This window comes from Pseudopodoces humilis, chromosome 1, assembly GCF_049639895.1.
Source record: "Pseudopodoces humilis isolate 2021_Gansu_Grassland_sample_001 chromosome 1, ASM4963989v1, whole genome shotgun sequence".
Classification (NCBI taxonomy): domain Eukaryota; kingdom Metazoa; phylum Chordata; class Aves; order Passeriformes; family Paridae; genus Pseudopodoces; species Pseudopodoces humilis.
Genome location: NC_142200.1, coordinates 146,018,441 through 146,044,602, shown reverse-complemented (window position 1 = coordinate 146,044,602; position 26,162 = coordinate 146,018,441). Strand labels below are relative to the sequence as shown.

General features: G+C 42.1%; 1 protein-coding gene across 3 annotated transcripts in view; it reads right to left on the bottom strand.

The window, feature by feature from the left end:
• PRKAG2 (protein kinase AMP-activated non-catalytic subunit gamma 2) overlaps positions 1–26,162 on the bottom strand; it is a 211,601-nt gene that overhangs the window by 89,455 nt on the left and 95,984 nt on the right. Inside the window, exon 1 of one of the 3 annotated variants that reach the window (XM_005527752.3) lies at positions 16,924–17,482. The exons of the other annotated variants lie outside the window; for them this stretch is intronic. Coding sequence (XP_005527809.2) covers positions 16,924–17,029 — 106 coding nt within the window. The 5' untranslated portion in view covers positions 17,030–17,482. Of the gene's footprint in view, positions 1–16,923; positions 17,483–26,162 lie in introns of those variants that run through there. 3 annotated transcript variants of the gene reach the window in all.

The window sequence follows — 26,162 nt, the reverse complement described above, 5'->3', positions numbered from 1 at the left end:
TTCATTTACCCTGTCTCTTTTCTAAGCAGTACATGCATCAACACCCCAATCTGAAATGGCAATCCCAGCCATCTGAAACTCAGCAGAATATTCTTCTGAGCATCCTTTTAAACTTCACAATACAAAAACATCTGGGCAAACAACATACTGATTGCAATAAAGAGCGTGTCTACACCACAACCAACGGATGTGCATGCACTCACCAGGCCTGCCAACACCTCAGGGTATTTATGCAGAGTTTCCTGCCACAGAGTTACCTGATTTAACTAAATTAATGCCTACTCAGTACACCTGCAAGGTGGCTGTATGTCATCACATCATGTCAGAGGCAGACACACACAGGCCTTCAGATTTCCTCCAAGAGAGCCAACAAAGTGTATTAAAATATGCTGGTTCCCTCTCTGTGTGCTCGGCAATACCTGTCATAATTGCAAAATTAAGGATTATTCCACATGTCTATTTTGTTTTCCCAAACATTGAAATATAACCTCACATTTAAAGGGACACAGTACCCACAAAAATCTCATTCTGAGTCTCTCTGCTTGCTCTTACTCACTAATAACTAAATCACTGCTCAGCAGGCAATCGGTGTTTGTCCTTCTACCCTCCATAAAACTGTTTCTGTTGGAAAAATTAACAAAGATCTCTGCAAATGCACCTGCCCATGGGAAACACATACTGAGGATGAGATACTTGGATGAGATAACTGAGCACAAAGCACTGTCTTTGGATATGAAGATGGAAAACAGGCTCTGATACAACTGAAGGCATCCTGAGCAAACCAGGCCCTGAGTTACCTGCTTTGTAACCCCAAGGAGGAGATGTAGCTTGTCTGGTCTACTCTCCAAAGTCTTCCCAAGCAACAAGCAGGAGTGAATGAGCGCTATGATACAAAAATAGCCTAAGAAAAATGGGAGTTCAGGAGCACTAATTTAAATAGAAGCACCTGTTACACTCAAACCAGGTGAGTAAGCCAGCAGAAAAGGTCCCCTTTGTGTAAGCAGAGAAGTGCAATTTGAAATAGAAAAAAAAATTAAAATTTCAGTTCTGGTTTTGATACTGAATCCCTCCTGATAGAATTCCTTCATCTTTCTGTGGCTGAGGCCTATTATAATCTGTAAAAAAAAGGGAACTAAGAATGAAACTGCTATTACTACCCCAGACCATGACACGTTATGGCAGAGAGCAAATTGATCATAAAGACTCTTTGGAACTGCTATAATGAGATTCCTGAAAAGAAATATTTAGGCAAAATGTGTTTTGGGTAAGTAACACTAAAAAAGTTGCATGTATAAACAATTAGTCTTTGTCAAATTCTCCAGTTATTGACATCATCCTGCTATAGTCCCTCACAACATCCCCTCTTACCCTGTTTGTGCTCCCTGCCCTCTCCTGTAGGAGCTGTCTGCCACTGTTAGTCAGGATTTACTATATTTGATTTCTTCCCTGTGAATGAGATAAAAAAAAACAACAAAAAAACCCTACTAACTGGAGCAGTGCCAGCAGGGACAGCAGCCCCTCTGCAATTCAGCTGCCCCCTTCCTGCTCCAGTTTGAGTGTCAGCAGCACAGTCCCCCCTGAGCAAAGTAGCTCAGCTCTAGAGCATCCCTTAATCAAAGTTAGAACCTCCTGCATATAAGTAGGAGTCAGCTGGGGTGAAACTCAAGCTACCGGTGCAGTGAACACTGATTTTCATCTGCTGCATTAATCCCTCTTCTTATGACAACACATTTTCCTGAACGACCTCACCTATGGGTCTTTAAAATTGAGTGGGTAAGATTTCTTTTGTCAAGTCTTTTCTCAAGGCTGAAAAGAGCTGTAGGAGACTGAGAGCAAGGGGGGAATTGATCTGCATCATCGTATCACTTTTCTGCAAAATACTGCATTTGAATACAACTCAGCTATTTTGTTTTCACATCCTTCACAATGCCTGAGTAAGCCACACAGAACTGAGATTTGCTACTTTTCAAATGTATAACTACATTTGTCAGCTCATTTTATTTCCGTTTAACCAGAAAGACATGTCAGTCTCTTTGAAGAAGAATATTATTGCAAAGAATGCAATCAGCTTCCTCTGTCCTGAAATGTTCCTTTTGCCATTAGACAATGGAATAAATCCAAGAACTCCTGTGAGTTCCTGTTTCCAATGATTGGTGCACAGTGTCTAAGCTATGAGCTCTTCAGACAGTCTCCTACATTGCAGGCTCAATGTTCCCTTTGGATTTCCTGTTCTTCCAGATGCCAGTAGAGCCAGGATGAGCTCTGCACCTGCCACTAAACACAGTATCAATGTGAGCAGGGAGTAGGTTCAGGCTGGGATAATGAGCCTGAATTATAGAAACCAAAAAATGGATACAGACCTGTTCCATTAAGCCCTTAGAACTGCATGAAGGGAGTTTGTTCTGTCTCCCTCTCTCAAGGTTATACCCTTGAGAACTTAAATATCCAGCTCTTCACAGCAGGAGGGTGATTGTGTTGGGTCATGTAACCCAACAAGGGACAGAAGTCTGCCCTGATGCAGGGTGAGCTGACACCTCATCTATCTTTTAGTTATCCAAACCATTAAAACATGCAAAAACTCTCTCTTTTCCATTTAGCTGCTTAGCAGCTTTTGGGATGAGAATGTTCTTTATGTATAGAGCAATGTCAAATTCTGCATTTTATAAACATGGATAAATACTTTCCAGGAATGGTTTAAAAGTATATACATTAAAGAATAATTTGATAAGCAATGTCTGCCCTGGGGTGTATGTCAGGACAGGTCTTGTCACAAAAACCTTTAAAATGAAAATGCTCTTCATTTCAAGTCTCACCTATTTCTGTCTCATTTTCTTACCATGACAAGCAGGGACACTGGGTATGGGCAGGGCTGAACAGCAACATGCCAGTGGCTCACCCACAGTTTTCCCCTCCTGCACCCAGGAAAGGTGTGGTAGCCATACAGAGCTGCTCTTGAATTTAGGATCAGACTTTGCTGAACTTGTCCTACTCATCACTTCTAACCTTGCTTTTACCTGTTCAGCACCTTCCCTCTGCAACATCAGACTTGTGCTTACAGTCTCTCCTTACACCTTGATAACCTTGTAACAGTGATGTGAATCCAAATGTGGGAAGAAAGGAGCCAAGGAGGATATGGACAGAAGATCCTGAGGCTGAAGAATAACCAGGTAACTGGCAGATTGATCACATCAGCAACTATAACAATTTAGGATACTGAGGCACCATGAGGATCACAGAGTGAGGCTTCTTGTGTAATTCTTACTTTCAGACCATCTTAATGGGATTAATATGATCAGAATTGTACAGATGGGAAAATAGAATTTTCTGATCCTAATTGTGGTGTCTATGACAAAACCATGGACACACTTATACACCAGCAATTTTTTTCCATGGTATATATAAATCTCTGTGCCTCTATCTGCCTCATCACCTCGCATATGAGTAATAACACCATAGCACAGAAGCTGTCACCACCAGGCTGGAACAGGTCTAACCAGGCATGGAGACACTCCAGTGTGAGCTGGCCCTCTGTCAGGGAAGTGCTGCTTCAGGAGAAATTTGATTATAACATATCAGGAAGGAAAAAAAGCCCCAACAACTCATTTGCACGTATAAGGTTTTTCTCCTTTGCTGGAGGAATGCAAATACCAGGCAGCCTTTACTTTGCCTCCAACGGTTTGGCTGATTATCACATTTCTAATTCCAGTTCACACAATCCACACAGCACTTTCTTATTATGGATGTGCTGCTGACATGAACAAAGACTGATTAGATAGTCAGACACAAGCCAAGGAAATAATAAATATACAACTCCACTTTTCAGAGAATTATTTTACTATAGGCACAGTTGTGTGCAGAGTTGAATTTGTCTTCAAGGCAGTCTGATCTGCCTTTTCTTTACAAAAAGCTTTCCACCTATGGAGTTAAATCTTCCAGATAGATAAATCACATAGTAACATTTCTTGGGTTTATCATTTTCCCATCTGCTAGACAGGGATCTATTTTTGACTACCCTTATTACAGGTCTTACAAAGCTACATTCCTAATCCTATCAGTGAGCCAAGAAATGTTTTCCCCCTTACATGTCCCACCTTTCAAATGTACCAATTCCTTGTTCATCAGTGTAGGAGAAAAATACACCATAAAGGCCAAGCTCTCTTCTTTTCAGGTAAGCCGTGCCTTGGGTGGCCAAGGGCTGCATACCACAGTAGACAATCTACAGAGGTAAGTGCATGGGCTGCAGAACAAAAATCACCTTTTGTGCCAAGTTCTATGGGTCAGGCTCAAGGGTGGCATCAGTGGTGGCCTTCTTCTGTCTAACTGGTCACTTAGGGGCTGTGCTCAAAGGCAGCTTTGTGATACAGAGGTGCAGAGTCAGCTGCAGTTAAGCATTGCAATAGATGACCTTGGGTTTGTACTGAGCAAGCTCAAAGAGGACTAAATAAAGCCAGAGAAGATGAAGAAAAGGCTGATAAAGTTGATCAAAGTGCAGGGTGATTCTTCTGTTTAGGAAAATATGACTGCAAGCAAAGAGTATGAGAGAAGCCTGTAAAATCAGGCATGGGATGGAGACGGTAAACAGGGAAGGAGCATCAGATAAAATCAGCAGGTGGCTGAAAGCAAATACAAATAAATACTTCTGATATAGCACATTCTTAAACAGCAGAACAGGTGCTGTTGTAGTTGCTAGATGTTTGGTTTTGAAACAAAATTGGACAAGATCCTGGAAAGAAACTATTTAAAGCCTACCAAACATCAGCTTTAGCTTAGGATGTGAGCCACAAAGTGCTGGAGGCTGAGAGAGTACAAAGGGAAATGTGTCCCCTAAGCTCCTGTCCTGTTCTTACACTACCTGTGTCAGTGGCAATTGGCACAAGGAGACTGAAGTGGATGGATAATTGGCCTGACCTGGTACACTTGTTCTTGTGCTTTACCTGAAAGTTTCAAACAGTAAAAATGACAATGTAAGGAGCACATGCCTTTATCCTAGAGCCATTCACATGATGGTTATGATAGAACACCTTATTTTCTACAGCCTAAACTTTACCATTTGTGAAATGATACTAATGGTGCCCATCTTTTAGCAATACACCATGATCTACAACTGAACAAACAACACAATGATAAAAAGTTGCTCATGTTATTAGCCAATACCTTCCAGCCACCTAAATGTGTTGAGATGTCTTGGTCCAATTAGTCAAGGGTCTGTGAAAAGGTCTTAAAAGAACGGGTAAAATTACATCAGGCATTAAATTTGATTTTCAGAAGCACCAACTGTTGCAGAGTATTTAATGCCTTTTGAAATCAAATACTCCTTTTTGTGTTTATTTTGGAATCCAGCATGAGGGGCTCAGGCTGCTGTTTTCAGAAGACTGAAGAGTCAAGTCCAAGGTTTTGTGGCCTGTTTATGGCTACAAGATGCTGTAACGGCAGCAAGAGGATCAGGCCTGGTGGGTTCCTGACTCCTATTAGAAAAGAAGCCAGGGAGGAAAAAGCAAGCTGGAATTGTCCTGCCTGCAAGGCAGAGAGGATGGATCCAAGTCCCCTTTAAACACAGCACCTGAATAACACCGTGTCAGCACAGCTGCTGGGCTTGCCTGGGAGGCAAAGTGAATTATGAACTCCATTATGGGGCACTTGGGAAACTGATGCTCTCCTTTAAATTGGCAATCAGCTAATTTAAAATTGGCTTCTGTGGAGTCATTTTGCACAGCAGGACTGCAGCAAGGGCACACTCAAGCCTATGTGGTCACCCAAGGATGAGGCAGGGAAACAAACCCACCTTGGCAGCTACAGTGAGACTGAGGCTATTCCCTATCCCCAGATGGAGAGAAAAACTTCCACTGGTATGATTTCTTCAGCCTAATTCCCTTCCAGTTTAGGCTGACTTTCCCCTTCATGTATGAGCCTCACAGACCTAATTTTTGGTCAAGAGCCAGCACCAGGTGTATCATTCCAGGTCCTGACCACTCACCAGCTCCACCCAGCAGAGAAGCAGCATCTCTTGATCTCCCAGAGAGTTTTGTAATTAAATATTACGGAATGCTACTCATTCAGTATTTTCCAGGCTTTCATTTCAGCTGGCACTTCAAACCCATAATATCACCATTTCTCTACAAGCCTCCTCAGTTAGGATTAGTTTTGTCAGTCTTGAGTATTTTACAGTTTTTCTGTATTAGTCTCCTACATCTCAAGGTTAGTTTATGCTACTGGGATTTCTTGTATGGATATGGTGCTGCTTTGCTTTATGCTCTGTATCAGACTGGTATTTATTTTGAGAAAAAGTTGTAATGATTTACATTAAGACCCTTGTTTACAACCTTTAAAGTTCAAACAGACTTCACATAGTGTCTAGTTTTCCTATTGCTGCTGCCCAGAAGGATCTCTGTGAAGTTTTAAACAAGGACCTGGCTGATGGAAAGGAAAACTTTGGTTTCCTATTACAGGATAAGAGGAGAAAATAGGGAAGAAAGTAAACCCAAGTCTGACATCAGGAGAAAATTGTCACTTGCTCTGGAGTATGAAGGGGAGTTTTACTGCATCTCAGTGGAAGCAGAAGCTTCTTCAGAGGCAGAAGAAGCACTTCTATAATCTTTCCAGCTAAGTGAGGTAAAAAACAGTTTACTGTCATGAAAAGATCATGAGAGGAGAATACTAGTACTGGGCACCCTGCTCTTTCCTGCTGCAAATTTTGTAACTGTGCCAAATCTGCTGCCAGGCTGGAGGTGGGAATAAAAGCACTAGACAGGGAATTTATTGGCACTAACTCCTGCAATTTGGGGAGAACTTCTGCCTTTTGGCAAATAGAGCATTGGCACCTTGAGTGATGGTAACCAGCATCTCCAGAAGACTTGTGACTACACCTGTACAAGTCTTTGCATGATATGTACAGTTCATTTGCTCTCATCTCCTCCTCATTAACATCTCTTTGTTAGAGGCATTCGTCCAAATGTTGATAAAATTTTAGATCCCCAAAATCAGTGACAGAGGGCTGGAGTCATGCCCGGGGTGGGCTTTGTATGACAAGACCTTTTCAATGAATGACTTTCTTCTGTTTACAAAACTTACACTTCTATTTTCACACCTCCATGCCTGCTGTTTGGGAATACACTTAGGATATCTAATAACTTTGCAGTGCTCCTTCACAGCTCTAAAGCAGAGTAAAAAGATCATCTGGTGAAAAGAGAGGTGAGGAATATGGGTCTGATCCCCAGATAGTGTAAAAGCGGTGGGTCTCAAGTGAGGTCAAAAAATGTACTAAGAACTAATTCTATATTTTGCCATAATATCCTTGAAAAGGATGGAGGGAATTGGGGATTGGGTGCCACCTCTCACCCTCCCCTGTTGCACAGGTACATGTCAGCATTGAAAGCTGCTTATCTTAGTTCTTGGAAGATTAACTAAATGCAAAAGACACAATTTATAATATTAAACAAAACAAGAATCAGTATATTCAGGACAGGGGCAGTTAAGCACCTACACATTTTATTATCAGCTGTGTCTGCAAACTGTCAGCCCTAAAAGGTCATTAAAATAATCTGGCCCCTTATCAAGAACAAACTCTTGCTGACTGATAATTCTGAATACCTGATGCTAATTCCAGTCATCTCTACAAGCTAAATGAACCCTTTCCTGAGCATCATATATTCTGCCTGTGATATATGAGCTGTCTTTATGCAAATTCTGTTCTTTTCCCATCAAAGGCATTTTCAGTTTATTCTGTAGTTCTTTAACAAACTTTTAATGTTGTTGCTATTTTACCTTCACACCTACTGCCCTATCTTCATGAGGATAAGATGCAAGCACTAGCTGGGTTTAGAGGAAAAATAGGATCAAGTATCATTTACACGTCCCTTACAGAGGGCCCAGTTCCTATCAGGTGCCAAAACACTCAGCTCTCCTTAACTGCAACGTGAGATAGCAGCAACTTCACCAACAGCATTTGTTTTTTTTCAGGTTTGGGTCCCTCACAACTCTGTCCTTGCAGACACCAGCAACAATTTCAAAACGAGCAGGGATTTTGATAGCTTATATACAAAGGCACAGGAGGCTATCAACTCTGGTGACAGAGCTGCAGGTCTGCTTATAGGGAAGATAAGATCCCTCACATGTCTTAACCAGCTAAACAGCATCCCACAGGGTTTCACATCCCATGTGCTGGGTGATAGCTGAAAACATATCCTTCTGATAAAAACTCATGTCCTTTGCTAAAGCTTCAAACCCAGTGACAAAGGGGAGCTTCTGGATAAACAGATTTCCCTGAAATATTTGTTTTATGTGAGAGATTATTCCTAAGAGGTTTCAAATGCCCCAGACTTCAGTCAATACCTGACTCTACAGCGCTTCCTATCACTGCCCCTTTTGGTTTCCTTTGGTTTTCTTTCCTTGAGATCAAGGTGATCTATTTTTAGTGCAGGGACTGGTTAAGTGAGGAGTTGCTATAGTGACAGATAGCTGATACAAACTGAGTCCCACTGCAATTCCTGGGGCTGGGAAAGGAGCACTCCCCGAAGTGGGGCAGCAGCTGGGGGTGTTCAGACACTGCTCAGCTCAGGGGCATTAAAAACTGCCCAGGACTCTCAGGGTGATGCTTAATGCATATGAAACAGCCAGAAGGCAGCTTGGGTACCTGTTGTAGGAAACACACACATCTTGCTGCCTCTGTTGGCCCAGTAAATGTGCTGGTGTTGGTCTTCAGCTTAGCAGTGGTCCCCTTCTCTAAATCAGCTGCACAAATACATCCAACAAGAAGCACTCTGATCTTGAATGTTCATCAAAACAAGAACAATTTTGTGCCTGCGTTGAGAATTGGGTGGTAAAAGATGAACAGCTACAATATTTGCAATTTCAGCTTTCCTTGCAACTGAACAAATGAGCATCGCAGAAATGCTGGTTGGAAAGGATGTCTGGAGGCCTTTTCTTCTATGTCTTGCTCAAAACAGGTCTGGTATCAACCAAGACTAGGTCAACCATTGTTTTGATTAGGAGACTCTTGAAAATCTCTTAGGATGGAGGCCACAGCCTCTGTAGGTTACCTGTGTCAGTACCCCAAAAACCTCTTGAGGGAGTTTTTGCTGAGCCTGATCCTCCTCAGGCACAAATTCTTGCCTTGTCCTCCTTCTTTTACCATCTGTGACTCCTTACAAGAGTTTGGCCCTATCACCTTTGAAAGTGCCCTTCTGAGAGTTGCTAGCTGCTATTAAATTGCACCTTAGTCTTCTGTTTGCTGGACAAAAAATATCCTGCCAGTTTCCTCAGCCTCTCCTCACAGATCCCAAAACATCTGCTGTAGGTCACAAAACATTTTGACAGCCCTCCAGAAAAACCTTCAGTTTCCTAGCCTCCTTCTGTCCTTCTGTTGAGGGGGAATCAGAAATTGGATACCCTGTTCCAGGTTCAGCCCAGCAGGCCAAGGTGGAGGGGGATAATAACTCCCTAGACTGGATTTCTGCATTCCTCCTGATGTAACCCAGTGTGTGGTTCACCTGCTGATAGTGACAGCACATTTCTGTATCATTTTCCAGATTATATCCACCACAACCCCAAGTCCTGGGGTGACTGACTCACTGGGAGGCAGGACCCAGCACATCCTGCTGCAGGCTCACCTCACCACCCATAATCCCTGATGGACATTACCAGGCCCCATACCGATCCCTAAATTCCTTAATACAATTAGGTCCCTTGGGAAATGCTGATATTATTCCAGCTTCTCCTCCTTTCAATTCAATCCTCCTCTCAAGGAGACTGGTGCAACCCTTACCTCTGAACAGCCACCCAACTTTTGCAGCAAGAACCCTTCCAGTGCAAGCTTTCCATCTCCTTCATGTCTCAGTTTGATTTGCCATCTCATTTCTACCTGATTTGTATTTCTTAAATTGATTTATTGTCCTGTTCTTGTTTATTATCCCTAATTATACTCTATACAACAATTAAAATGTCACAAACCATCTGTTCCTCTTCAGGAGCATCACCCTCAAGGAAAGGCAGGATTGTCACAGGGATCCTGCGTTCACTATCATCGTTCTTGCTCTGACTGAAATAAAACCACGGGGCCAGATGGGCAGGATCTGTTAAACAATCCAGTGACTGTAGCTCCAAGTGTGTCAAAAGGGTCCTTGTTGCCCCACAGGGAACAAAGTACTGGGAAGCAGCTGTTTTCCAATGCCTGGAAGAAATTCTGAAGAAACAACAGGATGCTATTAATTAATGTCAGCTAATCCCATCACTCCTCCTCCAGCTAAATTGCCCCAACTTTATCGAAGAAGGAGCAGAAAAAGGACAGAATGGGAACTCTCTGGTGCAAGCACGGGGTCTGTCCTTAAACCAAGTAAGGCTGTGTGACCTTTCCAGCAGGGAGAATTCAGGCCTCTCAGCCAAGCCTGCCAGCTGCACCACGATATCTCACAGAGCAGCCCTTCATCTCCCGAGAGCGAAGCCTTCACGTGTCACTGTGACTCTGGAATGACATCAAATGGCTGAAACAATTTAAAGGCATTCAATCTCAGCATTACGGGCACTTTTAAGTCCTTGAACTGCTTTTAGAATAGAGGTGAAAGTAGAAAACAGCTGAATCTTGGTAATTCCTGGGATTTGCTGATCCACTAAACCTGACAAACAAACTGCCTTAACAACATCTTTTAAATTGCAGTCTTGGGCAATTTGCTGAAACTTTGAGCAAGGAGTCAATAGTCCAAAACATTGATTTCTAATTAAACTAAAGTACCCACCTACCTAAATTCTACTGTCAAGTGCAATTTTAGGCTGTAAAAACAGACCTGGGCTTGAAATTTGCTTTTAGAGTCTGACAACAGGATTTGTAATATAGTTGCATGGGAGTATAAACAAATTGTGGTCTAGCTTAGCACATTCAAATAAGTAGAAAGTCAGTCTAGGATAACAGCTTCTCATGCAGAGATATTCTTTTGAAGTGAGAACCCTTGGAAAGTACAGGGAAAGAAGGGGAAAAAAAACGTCTCTATGCGACTCCCAGCTGGTGTAATAAGGATGAGAGAGGATGCATGGAAATGTGCAATTCCAGTGATTTTTAGTATGTAGGCAGTGACCCTCCAGCATCCATCATGAAGGCACTCCAGGCTGTGTTCATTAAACTGAGGTGCCACATATAAAAGTCTTATCTACGTTATTTTATTTCAGCCTCAAAAATGAATCAGATATTTATTTATATCAGAAGTAACAGAGATAGTGTCTGGCCTTACATACATATCAGAAATTACTTGTTACCTGAAGATAACAGAAGTGGAGGATGGAAAAAGGAAATACTGATAAATATATAAATATTATTTGCTGTCAGAAAAAGGCAGGATCTGCACCCTCTTTCACTCACAGTCAGTATCCAGCTTCCTTTTATCTCAGTTTCTCCTTCTGCAATGAACTCCTCCCCATACTTGCATTTCACATATTTTCTCAGATTCAATCCCAAGATTTGCTTTTAATTTCTTTCACTCAGGAATAACATTTATCCTACTTTTCAAACAACACTATTTGAATAGTAGCAGAATTGCAGGAAAGAGTCCTTCAGACAGTTAAAAATGAAATCTTTCTGCCCTTGCTGTGTCTAAGGGACAAACACCTGCACCCACAAGTAGCAACAAGAACCAGAACCACATGGACTCCTCCCAGATGGGAGATCTCCCTGCCCAAAAAACCTGCACAGTTTGAAAAGCAGCCAATCAAAAGGGAGGCTTGGCCCTGCTGCTCTCACCATGTTGTTGACAGTAGCATGTCAGTGCTGAATAATTCAGTCATTTATAGTAATACAGATATTTTTGACCAAATTTTGTGATGAGACACACAGAGCTGCCTGGAGCAGGACTAGGAGGAAGAGTCAGTGGGCAGATTCATTTGCAGTACTGATCTGGAAATTTGTGCCTTGAGAACACACTGTATTTTTACATGTCTAACCTGCCCTTCAGGCAAAAATAACTTCTTTGAAAATAAATTACTCAGAGAATTTGCATTCTTGGACAACTCATCATGAGGTCAGAGTCTACATCTTCTTTAAGCCTGCAAGAGCTGCAGAAGCAGGATGCTGCACACTGTTCAATGCATTTCCATTTCAGTTTCCACCAAATCAGTGGAGGACTAATGGGGTTTATTACTGTCTGAATTTGGTGCCTGCTTGAAAACACCTTTCTGTTTCTAGTGCTTCATGCCCAGAGTCCTTTCCCCCCATTCAGAATGCCTCAAAGCTGTGCACAAAGCCAGGTTGTGCCAGAAAGCACCAGGACAGTGACTATAAGGAAGCAGAAAATGGCAAATTAAGAAGTCTCAAAGGTTTAATCAGGCTTGTCGCTGCTTTTCTCCTTCCCAACAACCAGCTATAGAAATTTCACAGCTTCCAGGTCTTGGTGCACTCTGTAGTACAAGATTAATCAGTACTGATCAACCAGGACTGCACATCTTCTAAAATCACTGTCAGCTCAACAGAGCATGAAAACCAGTAGAGAAAATCATTAACAAACCAAAGCTGTCTCAGTCTCTCAAGCCTAGTCTCTGATGATGGTGGTTTTAAGCTGCTTTACTGGAGCAACAGGATTTTGCTCTTTCAGTTCATTTATGGCAGCACTGGAACATGCCTTCCTTCACTCTCATTTGTTTCTCCGTAATATTTTTCACTATGATTTCTCCTCCGCTGCCTCATAACAAAAACATCCCACCAGAATAAGAAAAATAAATATCTATGATCCCTCCACAAACAGCACCACCCACTTTGGGGTGAAGAACTGGGTGAGCTGCAGCTCTCCAGGCTGGAAAAGAAGGAGATAAAGTCCTATTTCCTTTTTGCAATTGCTTCTCCATCATGTCTTCTATGCTTCATGTTTTTTCACCCTGCACTTCTCCTATGTTTTCTGTGCCTGTTCTCAGGCTTGTGCCAATGGACGCTGATGAGAACCAGGCTGAATTATCCCCTGGGTTTTCATTTGCACTCGGAGGGGCTGTGAAACACCAACTCTTTGGTTTGGTGTAAGTCCCTGACATGGACAGCTGTGTGAGTTGTTCACATCCCATGGCACGTTACCTGCACATGGTCATCATGGATGCAGTCGCCACATCCCCATTATTGGGAAGGAAGAACATAATTTCTCTACTTGACACACAATCCATACTCACACCCAACCCCCGGGGTCTGGGAAGGACCATGGCATGAGACGGAAGAAGGCCCCTTGAGTTTTTGACTGAGAGGGGAAGTCATTTTCCTTTAGGTTGAGTACGTAGGGACACCCCACAGCACCTCCCAGATGCACTCTAGAGCCTCAGCAGCCCTCCATTCCATGGCAGTTACAGAGACATGAGACAAAACATGCACTGAGCAAGTTATGGAGTGACTCTGGGACCGCCCGATTCATGTGGAGCTGAAGCATCTTTGCACTTGTGTTCATTGGGGTCTGAGACATCCAGCAAGCTCTCTCCAATTTAGTCCCAATATGCACCTAATTATAACAACTGACAGGGAAATTATCCTCAAGAGTGCCATTGAGGTGGGACAAGACAGGGGCAGAGGAGCAGCACTGAGGTTTGCTTAGAGCCCCTTGGACCTGGCTTGTTGGGGCTCAGCTTTGGCACCTGATAATTAAAAGTCACCTGAATAAAGTAACAAACCCCAAGAGAAGCAGCATGGGCGAGGAGAAGCTCCTGGGAAATTCCATGCAGCTAAAAGACTCCAAAGCAAGCGTTTTGAGGCTAAATGCCCAGCATGAGGCAGACCTCACAGCAGCCACATGTGCTGCAGAGCATTTCCTTTGCTGGGCATGACTTGGGTAGGGAAAAAACACTTTAAATATTACTCCTTTTGCATATGTCACTCAGTTCTTTGTGGAATACATGGTGTTGTTTAAAGGGTAGAGCAATTAGCCTCTCTGGGGTCACAAACTTTTCCCCTTCAGAAATGCCACAGAGCCTATCCATTTACAATACATCAAGCTGCTGCCAGGAGGAGAAACCACCAGAACCCCGCACAGCAACTGCAAAAGGAAGGAGGAAACTATGCAGCAGTGATCTAGAGGCTGGAGAAAGTTCAGGTAATCCCTGTTCTCAGCCCTGCCAAAATCCTATTGCATAAATCAGCTTCTCTGCTGTTTGGTAGACAGCTCAAGCTTTGAGGTCTCCCTGTTGGCTGCTCCTCTTCCAGAGCAAATTGCAGGATCTCTGCCTTCACTCCTGCTCTCATTTGCTCCTGGTACTCATTTGTGTTTTTCTCCTTTCCCTCTTTGTGTGTTCTCCCCTTCTGTTTGCATTCATGTCTCCCCTTGCTGTGCACTTGGAATAAAAAGACTATAAAGCTCCAAACCTAGGGAATTACAGAGATGCCCATCCTTAGCAGTGCCACTCTTTATTTCTCCACCAGCTTGCAACTTCTGCACCAGTGCAGAGGAGAGAAGGGTTTTAGCTCAACTGATACACAGAAGAATGGTACTACTTGATAATTTTAGTTGGAGTGGCCTGATGCCATCTAGCCCTGGAAGCCAAGAAGCTGCCATGTCCCAATCCTATTTACAAGAACTGGAGGATTCTTCCATAAAACAAAGGCAGAAGTGGCCAAGAAAAATCAAAAATTCCAAATTCAACCAGTCCAGGTATTAGATTACCCCTTTTGGGTAAATATCAGGGGATATTTTCTTCTTTCCTTTTCCACCCCTTTTCTGAATACAATCCAAGCTCATTTAGCAACAGGGAGGCTGCTGTCATTCATTTCTCATCTGATGGTAGATGAAAACCAAATGGGATGTGCTGGTGTGTGATCAACCCTGAGAAGCCACCAAGCCTGGCTGCTACCAGCGCTCCTGCACACACTAATACTGATCATAAAACCTGCTGAGTGCCAGCAGTTCCCTTGAAAGCTGCTCAGAAAGTGTTTATTGAGGCCTAATAACTACAAGATACAGATTAAATGTAGCAAATAATGCAAAGCTTTTGTTTTGACACTTCCCCGCATTTAATTAAGGCCATTGGGGTGTGGGAATGAGGGGAAGACATTTGCAAGTGTGTTAACCTGCTCCCTGAAAAGAACCCAGACTCTGTTGGGATGGCAGAGGCAATCCCCACAGCAGGGCATCCAAGGAAGGCAGTAACTCAGATACATCCCATTTGATTTTTCCCTTGTGACTTGGTAGTTCTCTGTTGATGATGGAAGTGCAGGGAGCTGACCAGGTCACACTCTTACAAGAATGGCATCTGCAAAATCTGTAGAGTGAAAGGTGTGCAGAAAACTCTGCCTGGTGCTCACTGTGTATCACTGGAGTGGGCTACAAAGCTGGAATAATACAAATGAGGGAAAGAAGGAGCAAGTATTTTGGCACTGCTGGAATTATACTTCCAATTTTTTTTATATAACTCTGTCACAAACAGTACAGTTCATACAGTCAGATTTTTTGGTGCAGAACAAATTATTTTCTCCATGGAGTGAGTTGAGGACAGGGTTTAGAGTTAGAGGAAGCAGACATGCAACACAATGTTTAGTGCTTCCAGCAGTGAATCCTTTTGCAGATACTGGCTATTTCCCTCTGCTGATGAAACCACAATAAGACAGTGAATTAGTGGTTCAAAGTGCCATTCAACATTCAATCAACAAATAGCACGTGTTTCCATCTATTCTACATGAGAATTTGGCACATTTAATTAGAAATTTGGGAAGGAATTTTATGTCTTTAGGATAAATATTCCCCTTCTTGTTGTATAAACCCTGTGACCTGTCTTTGTGCATATTACTGACACTGTGAAATTCCAAAGACCTGGGTAATTTCTCATTCAAATCACCTTGACCTTCCTACCACTCCCACAGAAACCCTCAGGTGGGTTTAGGAAAACTCAGAACAAGACACAGCAACCAGTTTTAGATTTAGGATCACTTAACTGTACACAACAGGAAGAAAAGGAGAAGTGTTTGCAAGGATTACAACTTAAAAATTACACAACCAATCACTAAATAAATTAGAAAACATTAAAGAGAAAACCAGGCCCCCTGGGCAGCCACCCATCCAACAGCTGTAATTCTTCATCACTAAATGTACATGTATGTCTCCACACTGTCCATTTGGTCCAACACTACTCCTACCTTCATCATTCTGCCAGATTGGACACAGTGACTCCTGATCAATAGAGAGGAGAAGAGCCTTTGTACATGTCAGCCTCTATAAACTGAGCCTTATCCAGCTGATTCAGTGTAACATCAGTTTTAACCCTCTTAGTCACAGAACAGAATTTCTCAGTAACTCTCATGGTCTTCAGAGAAACAGCTACCATTAGCCCATATAGGAAATGCATTAAAACTGGTATTTCTCCATTATTAAGAAAACAGCCAGATCCTGTTGAAAAATCCCCTTTCTCCTGACCAGCTGATCCCTGTGTGACACACAGATACTCTCTGACACACACACCTCAGCACCTGTATTGGAGCTAATACTCAGTGACCAGGAAATCTTTCGATTAAGAGAGAACGGTCCCTAATTGCAACTCAAACACAATTATACTGATAACTGCAGTATCAGAAAGATGTTTTTAAATGCATTAGTTATGAGACTGATAAGAATTTTTTCTCTACTTAAAATTAATTTTTCAATAGATACTATTAGACTTAACTTAGAACTCAGTTATTATTGTTCAATTAAAGTGGCATCAGGCAACAGCCCCTTCTGAATGTCATAGCATTTACTGTAAAGTTTCCTGTACCACCACTCTTTTCCTAAAGGTTATGGCTGATGTGGGTTACAGGTGTCAGCTCAGATTTTCATCTCTGGCACAAAACAACTCCAAAACACCCTCCACGTAACAAATGCACAATTCAGTCTGTGAAACTGGGGAGCACAACATTGTTGCTCAATTATTCACTATCACCCTCTCCCAAAGAACAGTGAACATTATTCACTAACACCATCTCCCTCCTTTCTGGATGCAGAGAGTCCTTACCAGACAGGCCCTGGGGGTCGGAGTGGCGCCTTTCCAAGATTTTGCATCGCTCCTTTCTCTTCTTGCTCCCTCTGAAGCTGCCAAAACGCTTCATGAGCTGCAACATGCGCTCGCGTGGCGGCAGCTGTCGCTCATGCCCGGGGTTGGAGAAAAGAAAAGCAGCACGAGGGGCAAGGTGAGGTGTTGCTTACACCAAAAGCCCAGTTGTGAGAAAATAAATTTCCAGACAGTGTGGCTGCAAAAGAAGTTCAGCTGGCCAGCAGCTCAGCTCTGAGGTGCCTGGCTGTTGTATTTGTGGAGAGCTGTCCTGCAGCAGGCTGCCGACCCTTGCTCGCCAGGCGCTTCCAGCCTTAATTCCGGCATACAGTAACTGCCCTGCAAGTCTGTGTGGACACGGGGAGAAGGTCAAAGTCTGCCCAGTTTGCAGCTACAGAGCTCTTATACATCAGCTGTCAGAAGCCTCAGAGACCAAAACAACATTTCCCAGCGGATCAGCTCATGTGGAAAAGGTCAGGAGCTGACTGATAAGCTCCCTTGTTTAAAAAATACTGCCTGTGCGAAGGAGCCACCAGCCCTCTTGAAGGGAACTGTCATGTGCAGCTTGGCATGATGACTCTTTCAACAGGCTGTAAAAGGAAAGCACCCCTGGACAGACAATTCCTGGCAGCAGTGTCCCAGGCGCACTGGCACCATGACGTGACATCACCCAACTATTTTGATTCACGTGTGCTGAGTCTTGGGAGTGACAGGAGAGCCCAGCTGACTGTCCATGAGCTCTGGAACGTCCAGCCCTCCACAGCTAATGACTGATGGATTCATGGGATCGAGCTCCTGCCAATTCATAAAAAGAAGGCTGATACCTTCTGGAAACCGTAGTTGGAGTGATGGGCTGGAGCTTCTCTGTGGCGTGCCCTCCCCATGCTGCACATATCCCTGTGCTCAGTGTAGATTGCTCTGTTCAAATTTGCTTTCTGCAAAGCAGAAGGCACCAGAACAGCTGTTTGTAACACAGCAAAATCCACCTCGTGGTCTTTTCAATGAGACAAACATGCACGAGGCTGTTGCTCATCCCAATCAGTCAGGCTGTGTGATGATGTTCAGCTCTGAGCCTGTACATTTAGAGCTGTTTATTTTAGGAAAGGGTTGATCATTGTGGGCTGGATCTTGAGCAGCTGGAAAGGGGTGGAAGCATGATCCAAGGCATGGTCAAACCATCGTAACCAGCCTTCCTAAGATTATAGTAAATTCTCTGTTAAATCAATAACTTTTTAAAAAGTTTCAGAGAATCAGCCTTTCCTCTGGATACCACTATATAAGAGGCTCAGCTCTTTCAGAAATCAAACCCTATATGAATAATGAGAGTCTTATCTTTTTTTATTCCTATGAAGAATTAATGGTTATTTAATCTTTTTCCTCTACAAAGAAACATGACTTTTTCCTTGTGCCCGTGATTGCTTCTGGGACTTAATATCATTAGGAAGGAAAACAAAACCCAGCCATGAATACTGCAGAAAAGGCCTTTATCTACACAGATTCCTTACAAGCTCTGGTTTTTCAGAAAGATGCACTCATGCAAGGATGTCTTGGGCCTTCAGGGACCCCAAGAATATGTGCAGAGGTGACAGCAAGTTCCTTTGTCATCCTCAGCTACCAGAGGCTCCCCCAAGTCTGCCCTGTAGAGAATGTGGAAGAAGACAGTACAGAGGACACCCCTGTTCTTTCACCTAGCAACAAAACGATCAAATTATTACCAAGGCACTTAATTACCTTCCACACAAAGCTCTGAAGTGATATCCAAGTGAGGCATGATGATAATTAACGTGAAGCTGTTCTCAGACTTTCCCCTTCTGACTAGTCCTCCCACTTTCTTTCACCCTCATCTCTGGCCCTGTTTCAGCAAGTGAACATCCCACTGCTTTTAACCAAATAACAATCCTTGACATAAAATCTCCTGTCAGCACAGTGTGTTTACAAAGCCCCTTCTCCAGCCCCTCCACTGAGACTCACTGTTCACCCAGTGCAGAGGAGAATCAAATGGAACAATGAGTTGAGGAATTAAAAGGGGAAAATGCCTGTGTTATTAAATATTTGGTTTAATGTAGCTGTAAGAAGTCTTAAGCTCTGCACAACTCATCTGGCTTTGTGTGATCACCACATTTACCTCTGCAACTTCATCGGCACTGTCCCCTCCCTTCACTGTGCCATGATCATGGCAGCACAACTGAGACAGCAGCTGCAGTGGGACAAACTCTGGCTCTCCCCACAAGCACATTTCATGTGCTGATTCTCAACCTACTTCCATAAGTACTTCCCATTTGAAAACCAGCTCCCCAAATCCAAAGCTGGATTCTCCTTGCTGCAAACTGAGCCCAGTCATTCTTCTCTTATCATGCACATGGAGAACAGTGTTCATTTCTGATCCAGAGTCATTCCTGGCATATTTGATAACAGTTATTTAGTTCCCTTTCCAGTCTTTACTTGGCCAAAATCACAAGAAGTGTTGCCTACACCCCCAATGCAGTTTGAACCTCAAGCTCCCCCAACTTCAGAAAAGCATTCCTCATTCTGCAGTGGCCAAAGGATTGATAAGAATGACTTTATGTCATCAGAGAGCAAAAAATTTAAATCCCTTTTTAATTAGATAAGAATTGCTATCACTTCAGCATGGAAACAGCCCCCTTTTTGACAGAAACCAAGGATAAATAGTCGCTGATGACCTTTTCAAGCAGGGCCATTGCACCAGGAGGGCTCATTTCCCCTTATTAAGAGACGCAGCAAGACTCTAATGTTTCTACACAGAGCTACTAGAAAATGAAACAACACTGTTTAACAACTGACTTTCACAGTAATTTGTTAAAAGAGCACTAAGTGTTTTGAGTATAATCAGTCTGTCTCCCACAGCTAATGGTCTAGCCCATACTTGCACATTTACACCAGGTACTACATCTTCTTAATGATTCCAGTGCAAGGATCTTGTAAAACTAATAATAAAATGCTGTGCTTCAAAGTGTTCCTTTGGGGCCATCTATGTTCTGGAGATTGAAAACACAAATCCTTTCCATCCCTTCCAAAGAACCATGAAATGGACTCTTGTCAAGCTACATTAAAGTCTTCCGAATTACTTATCCCATATTATGGTTTTTCAGCTGCATAAGGATAACACCGTGCCCCTCCAAAAATCCTATACAAACTCACTCTGAGAGATACCAAGCAATGGGCAGCTTAATAAAATTATTTTTGAGAAAGGAACAAACAAACACTGGTGTTTATGTGTGAAACATTTCTCTAGCTCCGCTGTATCTGCAAAGCTCCCCAGACCTCAGCCCAAAAACCCCCCTCCCTGGCCGGCCTCCCTGTTTTTGATGCTTTTTGCTTTAAGTTCTCCATCTCTCAGGATAAAAGGACCTACCCCCCAGTGATTTGCCATGACTCTTCAGGCACAAACATACAAAAATAGTTTTTTTTTGTCTTGATGTGAAGATTTATTCTATGAGGTAGAATTGAAGGTGAGTGTTCAGATTTGGTCACCAGACAGAAAATAAGGAAGATGCCATCACACCAAACAAGTGCAGCCACCAGATGTCAGAGCTTTGAAACACAAACTGATTCATCCATCTCATGGAGGTGTAAATGCTGTGCCATGGTAAAAATACTGTAAATACTGATATTTCAAACCATTTCTTCAGTTGCCTTTTTAACAGGATCTTGAACCTGACATAAAAATGCAGCAACAAAAGAGGGCAAGTAATGGGGACCAGTTAGTGCTATCTAATTTATTCTGATGTGAAAATGGAAAAAAACAATGTTTTCCTCCTCAAAATTTAAGAGCTCATTTAGCTCAAAACAGGAAGGCTAAGAGGAATAGGTACCCCCTTAGTGACAATTACTGTTTGAACTGGCTGCTGACTGCAAATCAGCAAAACCAAGTATTTCCCTTTCCTCATTGCTGAGAATTTCCTTGTTCAAAATGCCCTGTTTTTGTCATTGCTAAGAGAAAAAAGTTCAGATCCACACTCAGAAAGCTAAAACATGAGTTATGCTTGCATTTCTACATGGATCATGTTTCTCAGCCATGTTGTCCTAAAAGTTTTCCCTAAATTGGATTTTTTTTCTAATTTTCCTTTTTTAAACTCTACATAAATGTTGGCAAAATTAAGCATTTTCTAATGCTGTCATTGGTGCTGGCACATGCTTACACCTCTTGCAACACCAGACTGATCTTAACTGGAACCATATTTCATATAAATAGAAAATGTGGAAAATATTTCAAAATAACATGCAAATAAATATGTAAAAGAGATTTTTCCTCTAAAAAAAAAAAATCCACTCGAGTCCAGGTGATGCAATGCACAGTAACAAAAAGCCTGTTTAGCCTGAACACCATTTGCAGGCTGGTTGAACAGAACATATAGCCCAGGTTTTCAAAGAGAAACACAAACTACCACTTTCTCCATCTGGTCCAAGCCCAGCTCACACCCCATAAAAGACCTGCAAGTTTATGACTCCAAGCTGGGCTCAATTACTTCCCATAATCATAACCAAGTGTTTCCCTGTAATGAGTTTTCATCCCCCTTTTTTAAATACTATTTCATGCTGCTTTCACTACACATTAAGAAAGATTTAAATCTCTGAAAAATCTGTCAGAAAAATCTAAAAGTTTAATTTCACTTCTTACTAGCAGTCCCCTAAGGTGCACACTATATTCCCCAGAACTCTTGGTAAATTACTTATAAATTACATCCTGGCGTCTTTGTGATGTTTTCCTGTCCTACCTTTCCAGAGCATGTAACACAAACCAGCAGGAATGGGAGTAACAACGATGGTAGTGTTGGCATATTGGTGATTTCTGGTAAGAAAAATACTATTTCAGACCCAGAGCATCTATCCCAGGAGAGCAATAAACTGGGACTGATGACTATGATCCCATCCAGATGGTAATTTCATCATTTCTCCACATCTTTCTGATAAACTTGGTGCATATGTTTCCAGCAGTCACTTCTTCAGCAATTTCAGATCTTATTGTGGAAAATGGAGCTGTTTTTAAATGCATCACAATCTGGCTATGCTCAAAACACCAAAACAGTATTTGATCCAGGAAGTACAAGATGTCTGGTGACAACACCACTTCTAAAATTTAGTAAGTTCTCAGCTAAAGAAAAACATATCAGCAGTAACTTAAAAAAAACCCCAAAAAACCCAAACCAAAACAACAGAGACAATAAGTTCCTTAGAAGCATTTTCCATTTGGGCTTTTCTCATCTCTTCTTGCTTCTCTTTCTTCTTGTTCATATCAAGTCTTTCAAATATATTGATCCACAAAACCTTGAGAAGGAGGTGGGATTCACTGGAACATCACAAATCTCCTTTTTGTTCTCTTCTTATCCTCCTTTCTTTACTGCTTCTTCAACTCTCATGAATTCAAACAGATTAAATTACATGAAAGTTAAAATGGGTATTGTAGGACTGAACAAAATACCACCTTCAGTTAAAGTTAAAGCCTTAAAGCCCACACTGAATGGATCACAAAGGGAATGTCAGCAAATTAATTAGATTGAGATTGCTCCAAAAAAAAAGTGATATGTTAGGGATGGCCAGTACCTGAAAAGTGAAATTCATACAACTATCCCAGTACTGAACTCCCATGAAACATAAGAGACTAAAAAATCAGAGCATCACAACTCCACAGAAACACAGGCCTGTGCTGATTCTGTTTTCAGAGATTTATTTGGAGAGAAGAGAAAAACTCATTGAATTAGCAACTGTTGGCACCAGTGCTCAGCTGTCCTTGCATGTCAACCCTGCACAAACCAGTCATCCCAAAATGACCCATGGCTCTGCCACAGTGGGTCAAATAGAGGCATTATGCTAAGTCTATATATCTTACATACGTAAAATCAGAGAGAGCGGCCAGCAGCATCCTATTAGACCAGTGTGTCTAGATTTCTGTGTGAGACAACACAGAAATGCTGACTGAAGAGAAAATTGAGCCACACCTTGAAAAACTAAATGCTTAGATAATGCTTGAGAAACCTTCCCCATTCCTGGCTCCAGCAGTTTCACCAATGACTCTCCCATTCTTCACTAATTAAAAACAGACCTCATAGTTCAGCTGCAAGGGAGCAGCAACTTCCAGAGGAATGAAACATTCCCTATGAATCTCAAGGGCAAAGGAGCATTTGTGTGCATCTCCTGCTCTTTGTTGCTGTGATGGTGCAGAAGAACCTGAAACCTACATTGAGATCACTTCTAGGTGTTTACATAAATGTTATTTTGGCAGTGAAAGCAGGGTCTTGTAGCAGTGAGCTGAATTGCTCATCAACTCAAGCTCAAAGCTCACAAAATCCCAAGGACTAGCCAGGGTATCCATGGGAAGGACTTCAACTAATTATACAGCCACTGCCAGTCTGGTTACATCAATGGCCAAGGACACTGCACAGGACTCCATCCTGATGAACCAAACACAGGAGTGGTGCCAAGACGGAAAATTCCTACAGGATCACCCAACGCTGCATTCTTAATACAAGTGGGATTGCTCCAGCAAGGGCAATACAATAGAAAGGGAGGAATCCTCTGTATGTAGACAGGGACTGCACTGAAAGCCCCTGTACAGTCCTTTTTCGATTGCAGCAAACACTTTCCTCTGTTCAAGCCACCCCTAGCAAAATACAGTAGACTTTCAGGTCTTCAAAAAAACAACACAAGGGATTTAAAAAAAACCAACCAAACCTGCACAAAAAACCCCAAAAAACCCCCAAAACAACAAAAAATGTCAAACAAAACCATACAAAAAAAAAACTCCACAAAAACTCCCCAAGATCTGTCTACATTTTCTATCTTTACTTTTCCTACAAATTAATAATTCAAAAACATCATTAGTTGGAAGCAAAGGAATAAAGCCAAGTGCCTTGCACGCTTTAATGTCATAATAACTGAACAACTGGAAAATCAGTTCTGTTAACTTCCCAAGATAAACATTTTAGGAACCACCACTATCTCATATATAGATATATATAGAGAGAAATAGAGAGGAAGCTTACTAGGATTAGTTTTCCAAATATGCCAGAAGAGATGGCAATATAGAGGAGAAAATATACATTTTCACACACATGAGGTCTGTAAGAGAAAATATTTCTGGTTTCTTTTTCCAGGTTTTATTGTTGTTGTTGTTGTTTGTTTTAAAGGAGTTTGTTTTGTATTTTCTGCACTCAGATCACACCAAGGAATTTTTATAGCAAAAGAAACTTCATTGACTTTTTAAAGAGAGATGAAAGCACTGTGAGAAAGACAGACCCTGCAGCATTTTTGGGGTGGTACAGAGGCACCTTAACAATCTTCAAAGGTACAGAAAGGACAAAGAAAGAGACAGTGGACATATATGAGAAAACCGGATTGTTTTACTGTCGACAGTGATCTAGAAACTAAAGTATTTCAAATTTATTGATGATTCTACCAATTTGTGTAACTGGCAGACAGGTGACTTGGAAAAAGGACCCACAGGATCCAGCTAAAAAGCTGCTGTGACTGTGGGAGCCACAATCCTGTGATTCAAAGGATAGTGTGGAACAGCTTGGATGGTAAAAAGTTCCCTGTTCATTCATTGTATGAGTGAAAACACCAAGCACTGTAATGTTCAGAGTTGTTATTTTTAGGATTGTGTGAAAAATCTCAGTGGGTTGGCTGGGACCAATGCAGACATGAACTAGAGAAAGCTTTGAGTCTTTATGCCTGGAGATGACAGAAGGGCTGCAAACCTGGGAGCTACAAGGCAGCAAGAGAATATTCCTGGAAAAGCCAACCCTGCACACATAATACCTGGCAGGAGAAAAAATAGTCTGAAACTTTTCACAACAGCTAATGATAAAGGAAGAGACTGAAAAGGCTGTCAGCTGTGTCCTTGGGGATCTGCTTGAAAGCCAGAGTGGGAAAGGGGAAACACCACTGTCACTCCTTACACAACACTTCCTTGGTCATTTATATTTTAGGATCCCTTATGAATCAAAGGATGTGCTCAGGCACATCCCAGCTGACACTTAATTTGCAGCCAGCATCTTTCCCTGTTCACTTCCTCAAAACATATTGAGCCTCAGATTGAGAGAATTCTGGAATCATGGAATCTCTTTTAGTGGTGACTTGGCTTAGCAATACATTGGGTCAAGCTCAATACTAAATTGACAAATATACCTTGTCAAGTGATTTTAAAATTATCTAAAATACTACCACAGATGACCAGGATTTGTTGTAGAGAGCCATCAGGTGCCCAGATCTTGTTAAGGTTCATGCAGTGACTTTGGTGCTTAAAGTAGACAGCACTCTACCCAGTGGCTCTCATGTCACTAATCCTTAAATTCCACATCAAGAAACAAAGCACAGATTTAGTGTTATGGTCACAGAGCTCTGGATATATCCAGCAGCGGAGACTCTTGAATTTCTTGGTCTGCCCCAAAAGTCTCCTGCATCCTTAGTCCCTCACTCAGGTACCTCTGTTCTCAGGGGGACATTTCTAACACAGGCCTAGGAACCTTCTCTCACCTGGTGCAATTCTGGCTCTCAGGGTCAAAGTTGCCTAAAACAGCCTGTAAAAATCTACCCATGTTCCAGGCTGAACACTTTTGTTATTATTAAATATTTGTGGAAAAAACCCACTCCATCATCACCTGGCAGCTGGCAATAAAGCCTGGCAAATCTGACACTCAGCTCATTTGCAAGCACATCACTGAAGCAAAAAATATTAAAATCTCTGTGCTAACAGACACAAACAGAAATTACTGCTCCAAGCTACATATTCCTTTAAACTAGGTAGGTTGTTTCCAGTCATAATAAAATACTTTAACGGCAGAGGAGGGGAGGAAGAAACACTGAAATAGGACTGAGTGTGGCATTAATAGACTTTGGTTTTATTCTAAACTCTACTATCAAGCAACTGCATAACCAGAGGAACAAAACTCTGCTATCAGGCAAGTGCACATCATCTTTGTGAGGGCTTCAGATGAAAATCTGTTTTCAGATGCTACTGCACTGCAAGAGTCTCATGCTTAGACTGATTCCCTTTTCTACTCCTATTAACCAGAAAGTTCATTAAAAATCTAAAAGAAAATAAAGACCCACAGCAGATGAAGTAGATTTTTATGGTGACTACAAGTTTCTGGCTTTCCTCCCTGTTTATTTGCTGCCTATATCCATTACAGCCTACGTGTTCAAAGGCAAACAGGAAAATTCCTGTGTCTTCAGGAATTTCTCAG